The sequence below is a fragment of the Tupaia chinensis genome, unplaced genomic scaffold, assembly GCF_000334495.1.
Source record: "Tupaia chinensis unplaced genomic scaffold, TupChi_1.0 Scaffold000116_1, whole genome shotgun sequence".
In the NCBI taxonomy this organism is placed as follows: Eukaryota; Metazoa; Chordata; class Mammalia; order Scandentia; family Tupaiidae; genus Tupaia; species Tupaia belangeri.
The window spans coordinates 1898449-1907549 of NW_006159580.1; the positions used below are offsets into that span (position 1 = coordinate 1898449).

Below are 9101 nucleotides of genomic sequence, written 5' to 3' on the forward strand. Positions count from 1 at the left end.
AACTTAAAAAAAAAAAAAAAAAAAAGATGTGGGCAACTGGAGGGCCAGTGAATGGCGTGGTGATTACATTGCTGGGCTTCCACATGGCCAGTTGCAGTTCAAATTCTAGACCTAGTGGCTTGAAAATCACGCCAGGCACGCGTGTGTGCATGTGTGTGCGCGCGCGCGCCCAGGACCCCAGGAGGAGACTAGAGAAGGGATTGCGGCATGGCCATCCTTCTTGCGGGGGTAATTTCTCACTTTTCCTCTCTGTCTCTCTCTCTCTCTGGCAAGTACACGTGCCCTACAGCAAAAAACCTAAATAAATATAAATAAAATTTAAAAAGTAGGCAGTTGTGGGACCAACAGATGGTGTAATGGTATATCGCTGGACTCCCACAGGGCCAACCATGGTTTGCATCCTGGACCCGGTGGCTTGAAACTTACCTTGGGCATGTGTGCATGTGTGCCCAAAACCCTAAGAGGAGAATAGAGGAAACGGGACTGCGGCATGGCCTCCTGGGGGGTGACTTCTCGTTTTCTGTCTCTGTCTCTCCGGTGACTGCACGCTCTCTATAGCAAAAGTCTGTCTTAAGAAAAAAAGATTAGGCTGAGGCTGGCAGGTGGCATGGTGGTTAAGGGTGCTGGACTCCCACATGGCTGACTGTGGTTCAAGTCCCGGACCTAGTGGCTTCCTCTCTCTCTCTCTTGCTCTTCAAATTTAAATAAATAAATAATAAAATGATTCTTTAAAAAAATAAACTTAAAAAAAAAAAAGGCAGGGAACCAGCAGTTAGCATGATGGCTATGTTGCTGGACTCCCACGTGGTTGACTGCGGTTCGCCTCCCAGACCCGGTGGCTTAAACTCCCGCTGGGCGCGTGTGCGTGCGTGCCCAAGATCCCGAGAGGAGAATGGAGGAGAAGGGGTTGCGGCATGGCCATCCCCCCTGGGGGGGTGATTTCTCGCTTTCTGTCTCTCTGTCTCTCTCTGTCTGTCTGGCGAGTGCACGCGCCCTATAGCGAAAATCTCTCCAAAAAAAAAAAAAAAGGAAATTGCTCAGATTATTTTCATTAACTAGATAAGTACAGGTTGAGTTTCCTTTATTTAAGATACTTGAGAACAGAAGTGTTTCAGCTTTGGGATTTTTTAAATTTTGGAATATTTGCATATACATAATGAGGTATCTTGGGATTAATACCCAAGTCTAAACACAAAATTCATTTACATTTCAGATACACCTTATACACGTAGTCTGAAGGTAATCGTATGCAATATTTTTGTTTTGCAATGTTTTGATGGTGACTTGTCACATGAAGTCAAGTATAGAATTGTTTACTTGTGACATTATATTGATGTTCAAAAAGTTTTAGATTTTGGAGCATTTTGTTTTTTAATATTTATTCAACCTAGGGGACCAGCAGGTGGCATGGTAAGGCGCTAGACACTCCCACATGGCTGACCACGGGTTCAAGTCCCAGACCTGGTAGCTTTCTCACATTCTCTCTCTTTCTCTGTGTTACTCTCGCTGGTCAAGTTAAAATAAATGAGTGAATAAATAAAATTAAATAATTATTTAAAAAATTTATTCAATTTAATTTATTATTATTATTTGTTTATTTGCTATAGGGCATGTGTGCTCACCAGAGAGAGACACATTTCAAGAGTCAGAAAGCAAGCCCCCAGGTCCGGGACTTAAACTGTGGTCGGCCATGTAGGAGTCCAGCATCTGAACCACCGTGCCAGCTGACGGCCCCTAGATGGTGGAGCATTTTCAATTTCGGCTTTTAGGCTTAGGGATGTTCAGCCTGTACTAGAATTGGTAGTATGCCTTGAAGTTAAAGGAAGTACTCAGACTCCATTTTGGTTGAATAAAGGGCAATAATATTTTATTTAGAATTCTCACTGCTGGTTGAAATGGGCTATTTTGTAAAGGTTTTTGCCATAGGGCACTTGCGCTAAGGAAAGAGACAGGAAAGGTGAGAACTCAATCACCCCAGGGCGAGGGTGGCCACTCCACCGGCCTTTCTCTTCCACCGCAGTCCGGGCACGCAGGCACACGCAGCATGATTTTCAAGCCGTTAGGTCCGGGGATCGAAGCAGTCAGCCTTGTGGGAGTCCAGCACCTTCACCACCATGCCGCCTGCTGGCCCCAAGATGGGCCTTTACGTAAAGACTCCTCCGGATTAGGGGCATTTGACATATAGATGGGAATTGTAACTTTATATGATTTTGAGGAAGACAGGGTCATAGCAGCGCTTTGGACCTATTCCGTATACCCTGAGTCCGGTCTCCCCCCAGACGTGAGCCAAGTATCTGTCACTCGGCATAGTCTGCCACCTCAGCGGCTCGCAGGAGTCACGTGAGAGGGATGAGTGACCCACTCTCAGATTGCTTGTGGTAGCCTTGGAGAGAGCGAGGAGACGAAGTTGGACTCTGCATCCAGAAGAATTGGGGAAAGGGGAGACAGTTAAAGTAAACCCCAGCTTGGCCCTTTGCCTAATGTGCAGTCTTTCTACTTATCAACGCTGTGACTTTACAAGACCAAAATCTTCTTTCTTTCTAAAAGGGGACTGGTGCTTAAGAAAACTGCTGGGGCCAGCAGGTGGCGTGGTGGTTAAAAGGGCTGGACTCTCACATGGCTGACTATAGTTCGAGTCCCAGATCTGGCAGCTTGCTTTCTCTTTCACTCTCTCACTCTGTCACTGTCTGATCAAATTAAAAAATAAAGTTAAAATAAAATAATTCTTAAAAAAAAATAAAAGAAAACCGCTAAGCTCCAATTTAAAAACTGGGAGATGGGGACCTACAGGTGGTGTGATTGTTAAGGGCACTGAACTCCCACATGGCCAATCATAGTTTGAGTCCTGGACCTGGTGGCTTGCTTTCTCACCTTCTCTCTCTCTCTCTCTCTCCCTCCCTCCCTCCCTCCCGCTGTTTAAATTAAATAAACAAATAAATAAAATAAAAACCTGGGAAATGTAGAATTTATTATCATTATTATTATGATTATTATTGTGTAATTGTTGGTAGGATCACTTTAGATAGAATTCTTCCAAGTATGGGACCAGCAAATGGTTTAATGATATGTTGGTGAACTCCCATATAGTCAGCCATGGTTCAAGACCTAGGTCCAGTGGCTTAAAACATGTCAGATGCATGTACATGTGTGCCAGAAATCCCGAGAGGAAAGTGGAGAAGGGATTGTGGTGTGGCTACCCCCCCCCCCGGGGGGGGGTGGTGATTTCTTGCTTTCTGTGTCTCTGGCAAGCACAAGAGCCCTATAGCAAAAGTCTCTCTTAAAAAAAAATTCTTTCAAGTAGCTTCCCCTACATTTGTGTGTGTGTGTGTGTGTGTAATGATAGAATGTATACATCTGCACACGTGAAAGAAGTAAAGAAGCACCCTCGACAGGGCCCCGCTCTCCGTGCCTCCCTTTCCTCGGCCCTCCAGTTCTCAACGTCCTGGGCGCACACAGCACGCCCGGCGTGCCTTCAGGCTGACCCAGGAGTCCGACGCCACGGTCGGTCGTGGCCTCTAGCTCTGCAGTCCAGCACGCTGTGGACTTCTCCCTGCTCGGCTAGATCCCCTAAGTATTAAGTAAAACCTGAAAGAAAAGCTAAGGAACACATAACACTACTGTTAGTTTCCATAAATTGTCAAGATTAATTAGAAGTGAAGACTAAATAGCACCGAAATTTGGGGTGCAGATGGCAGCACTGTTTGACGTACGGTAGACTTTTCAAGAATACATATATTTCATACAAACAGGTACTTTTATACTTTCTCTTAACTGCTTCTGACGGAGTGAATCATATATTGGGTCGTCAGAAAAGTCATGACGCAATTTTGCATAGAAAATCATAGTAAAGTATGCCATGACTTTTCTAACAACCAATATCTATGTTGGTGTCGATGTACAAATAAATCACTGTTAGTGGGCCAGCACCACGGTGCAGCGGTTAAACACCGCATTAGGATCAGGGTTGCTTTCTTCTCTCTCTCCCTCTCCCTCTCCCTCTCTCCCTCTCTGGTCAAATTAAAATAAATAAAAGTTTTATGGGGACCAGCAGTTAGCGTAATGGCTGTGTCACTGGACTCCCATGTAGTCGACCGCGGTTCGAGTCCTGGACTCAGTGGCTTAAACTCACACCGGGCGCGTGTGCATGCACGCCCACGATCCCAAGAGGAGAATGGAGAAGGGATTGCGGCGTGGCCATATCCCCTGGGGGGTGATTTCTCACTTTCTGTCTCTCTGGCGAGCGCACAAGCCCTATAGCAAAAACCTCTCCAATAAATAAATAAATTTTTGGACAGTAGCTGCTAAAGAGCATGCTCTGTCCACTTTGCAAAAGACAAAGGTGGGGCCGACAGGTGGCATAGTGGTTAGGTGGCATGGTAGTTAAGGTGCTGGACTCCCATATTACCTACCATGGTTTGAGTCCCAAAACTGGCAGCTTGCATTCTCTCTCTCTCCTCTCTCCCCCTCTGATCAAATAAAAAGATTAATAAGAATAATAACAAATAAAATTAAATAAATATTTTTTTTAAAAAAACGGACAGGGTTGGGGCTGGCAAGTGGCATGGTGGTTAAAGGTGCTGGACTCCCACGTGGCTGACGACAGTTCGAGTTTTGGACCTGGAGGCCTGCTTTCTAACTCTCTCTCTCTCTCTGATCAAACTGGAAAATAAAAATAATAATAAATAAAGTTAAATAAAATAAATCTTAAAAAAAAAATAGGACAAGTGAATGATGGCGTCTATAAATTGTTCTTCACTCCCACCCCACAGCGCCCCCATCCACACTGATGGTTCTGCTCCCAGGCCCTGTCATGGAGACCTTTGGCAGGAGCACAAGTGTCCCGTGTCAGGAGGTGATCCTGAGGTGTTCGGGGTCACAGTGCAGAACTGGTGCCCTGTCCCACTGGTCCAGGTGGCTTCGTTGGTTAATTCGTGACGCACAGCAAACTAGTTTTGTCTGGCTGTAGAGAGCCAGTATTTCTAAACAACGTAGAGAAGCCATTTAATTAAGAAGGGTAGACATTTCCGTTCAAGTAGACAGAAAGGCACCTGGGCCAGTGGGTGTGAAGAATGGATGCAAAGTAGTGGAGGAAGCAGGTTGCTGGCAGGAGACTGGGACAGAATTCCTTGACAGATAGTTAGCAAAAATTAACTTCAGGACGTGTCACCCCGGAGTCCAGTCCTTTATACCAGCTTATGTTCATTCTGTTATTAGCTATCTCTTAAGAACTTCAGTTATTTGAAATTTTTGTTTACACACATTTACTGAGTATTGTGTAGAAAGTATTTTTTCCTTTCTCTTTTTTGTTGTTGTTGTTGTTGACAAGCTAAGCACTAGGTTTATTGAGCTAAAGAAACAGTCCATAGACAGAATGGGCCATTGTCAAGGGAGGCAAACAGCCTTTTCTGCCCTGATTTTTAATTTATTACACAGACATCAAAGCAGTCATACCAGAAAACAAGCAGTAGCATATCTAGGCATTTCCAGGGGTTCTTCTCGCCTCTCGCCCCTTCTGCTCCTGGAAAGACATATCAAGTATTTAAAGCAAAAGCCACAAAGACGCACCCTGGACCAAAAGCAGGGAGGTGCTGCCGTGGGTCAGAAACGGCAGCGTTGGAGGAGCTGGGAGGGCTGCGGTCTATCTGGCCTCGGGCAGCTGGTGGTTGAACCCTTGGAGTGGGGAGGAAGTGCCCAAATACCCATCTGAGACGGGACGGGGAGTGAAAGGGCACGGGGAGCTGAGGCTTCAAGAACGACAGGACCGAAGTAGGAGTGAACACAGAAGCAGTGCCCTCCAGTAAGGGGCAGAGCCGGGCCTCCCTCTACTCCACGGCTGTTTGCCACATCCCCCACATCACCTCGGAACACCGAAAGGATTGCTTCAGGACCTGGCTCTGAAACATGAATTCACTTCCGAGGAAATGAATTTTATAAAATGCCCTGATGAGGAACTTAGATATGTTCAAGATGTTCAGAAAGTAAAGGAAGCGAGACCGGCAGCTGGTGTGGTCACTAAGGCGCTGGACTCCCACACGGTAAACTCCTGTTTGAGTCCCGGATCTGGCAGCTTGCTTTCTCATTTTCTCTCTCTCTGTTTCTTTCTCTGGTCAAATTCAAAAAAAATGAATGAATTTTTTAAAAAGTAGATGAAGGAAAGATTTTAAAAATCACAGAAACAGAAGCATACATAATGGAATCAAGTATGAAAAGAAGAGGTAGAAATGAAAAATAACAGCCTGGGTACATTTGAAAAGAAAATTATTAAATTTGAATAGACCAGGACCAGTAGGTGGCATGGTGGTTAAGGTGCTGAACTCCCACATGGCCGACCATGGTTCAAGTCCTAGACCTGGAGGCTTGTTTTCTCACTTTCTCTTTCTCTGTTGAATACACATGCCCTATAGCAAATACAAAAATAATAATAATGATAAATATTTTTTTTTTAAATTGAGATCGACCAAAAATCATCCAGAAGGCATCAGAAAGGCAAATCTAAAGAAAGAAGCATGAAAGGGAGTATGTATTAAGAAGGCCTAGCCTGCCGCTCATTGCCATCACAGCGCTCTGTAGGTTCTGTCATAATGCCTCGTCACCAGCGGAATTGCCGTCTTCATGCTTTTGTTGACTCTGCATTCCTCCTGTCCTGCAGGGGGCGGAACGCTCTCCCAGCACGGTGTGGGCACACAGCCAAGGACCAGTCACAGGGTCTTCCTCACATGGGTCTTGCGTGCTAGCCTACTCTTCACTGCTCCTCTGGCACCACACTGGTCTCTGGCTCAAATAAGACAATCAGAGTATACTTATTAAGTGAGTGAGTGAATGAAGTAGTCAGCGCCTCAGAATCTTTGTAGCCTGTCTTCCGACCTTGATTTTCTCTCTCTCTCTTTAGCTTCCTTTACAGTGGGGTAGAGACCGGGAGAGGTGAGAGGAAGTCTCCCTCCCCAGCGCGTATCCACTGTGGCAGGGTGACACACAGTGTGGGGAAACTGGTGTAACACACACACCCAGACTCCACCCAGCTGAGTCCTCTTGCTTCTTATTTGTATTTGCAAACTGCTGAAAAGAACTCAGAGTGATACAGCAGTACAACATCAGTGTGCTAATTTTTCTTTTTTCTTTTTTAGGCTGGAGTGAAAGGGACATTGGGAAGATTAGTTGGAATTTTTGAGGTAAGTCTGTTAAAAATCTTTGATATAAATGGCATCATTGGGACCGGCAGGTGGTGTGGTGGTTCAGGGCGCTGGACTCCCACAAGGCCGGCCACGGTTTGAGTCCCAGACCTGGCAGCGTTAACTCACGCCTGGTGCGTGTGCGTGCGTGCCCAAAATCCCGAGAGGAGAATGAAGGAAAAGGGATTGCGTCGTGGCCACCCCTCTCGGGGGTGATTTCTCGCTTTCTGTCTCTCTATCTCTCTCTGTCTGTCTGGCGAGCACATGCGCCCTATAACAAAAACCTCTCCAAAAATAAATAAATAAATAAGTAAAATGAGTAAAGTTAAATAAATAATTCTTTTAAAAAATTAAAATAAATAAACAAATGGCATCATAGAGCAAGCAGGTGACGTGGTGGCTAAGGTGCTGTATCCCACACGGCTGGCTGCACCGTTTGAGTCTTGGACCCAGCAGCTCGGAAAGCACACGAGCACATGTATGCAAGCCCGAAATCCCGAGAGGAGAGTGGGGCAGAAGGGACTGCAGCGTGGCCGTCCCCCACGGGGGCGATTTTCCACTTCCCTCTGTCTCTCTCTGGTGTCCTTTGGCAAAATAATAAATGAATGAATGAGTAAATACATACATACACAAATGGTGTCGTGTTAATAACCACACGTGTCGTAGTCTAGGAAAGATGCCATCGCTGTTTCACTGCGTTTTCAAAACAAGGCAGCACCGGCGGAGAACCGTGTGTTTTCTCTTTTTAAACCCCATAATCTCCTCTTCCAAACAAGTGGATTTTTTTTTTTTTTTGAGGGGTTTTCACTATAGGGCGCGTGCGCTCGCCAGACAGACAGAGAGAGACATAGAGACAGAAAGTGAGAAATCACCCCCCAGGGGGGATGGTCACACCGCAATCCCTTCTCCTCCATTCTCCTCTCGGGATCTTGGGCATGCACGCACACGCACCCGGCGTGAGTTTTAAGCCACCGGGTCCGGGACACGAACCGCGGTCGACTACGTGGGGGTCCAGCGACATAGCCATTATGCTAACTGCTGGTTCCCAAGTGGAATTATTTGTGAGTGTTATGTATCCCATTCCTGCCTTTCTTTATCTCCTCCCAAGGTCGGAGGAAGAGTAGACACGTACGGAGAAAGCAGAGAAGAAACTGCAGATAAGTGGCTGGAGCAGAAGGGGGCAGACAGGACACAGGCTGTTAGGGGTTTGAGAGGTGGAAGGAAATGAGGAAGCTGGGGGAGAGACGGATACGGTTAGTAGGAGAAGGGGAGGTTGTGAAAGACGGCGTTGGTATGCCTCCACAGGACCGAAGCATGAGGCCACTAGGGTGCCCTCGCACCCACCCAGTCTGCACTGGTGCCCTTGTCCTGGGAGGTTGCAGCATCCCTGTGAAGTGGTATTTAGGGGAAGGAAAAGGAGTGTAAAACCTTGACTTTAAAAGCCAGACTGGGGAACCAGCAGGTGGCATAATGGCTATGTTGCTGGACTCCCACGTTGTCAAAGGCTGTTTGAATCCTAGACTCAGTGGCTTAAAACTCACTCCAGGTGTTGGGGCCAGCAGGTGGCATGGTAGTTAAGGACACTAGACTCCCACATGGCTGACCGTGGTTCAAGTCCCAGACCTCGTGGCTTGTTTTCTCACTTTCTCTCTCTCACTCTGTCCCTCTCTGGCCAAATTAAAATAAATGAATAAAAATAAATAATTCTCTTTTTTTTTTTTTGCTATAGGGCACGTGTGCTTGCCAGAAAGACAGAGGGAGACAGAGAGACAGAAAGTGAGAAATCACCCCCTCAGGAGGGATGGCCACACCACAATCCCTTCTCTCCCATTCTCCTCTTGGGATCTTGGGCACGCACGCACACACGCCCCCACGTGAGTTTAAGCCACCGGGTCCATGACTTGAATCACGGTCGACTACATGGGAGTTCAG

The 9101-nt window shown here is 46.4% G+C and overlaps 1 protein-coding gene across 1 annotated transcript in view; it reads left to right on the forward strand.

Moving 5' to 3' along the window:
* NUDT3 (nudix hydrolase 3) overlaps window positions 1-9101 on the forward strand; it is a gene marked incomplete at its 5' end in the record, with an annotated part of 155591 nt that overhangs the window by 135233 nt on the left and 11257 nt on the right. Inside the window, 1 exon segment of the mRNA XM_006144199.3 lies at window positions 7125-7169. Within this exon segment, the coding sequence (XP_006144261.2) occupies window positions 7125-7169 (45 nt within the window).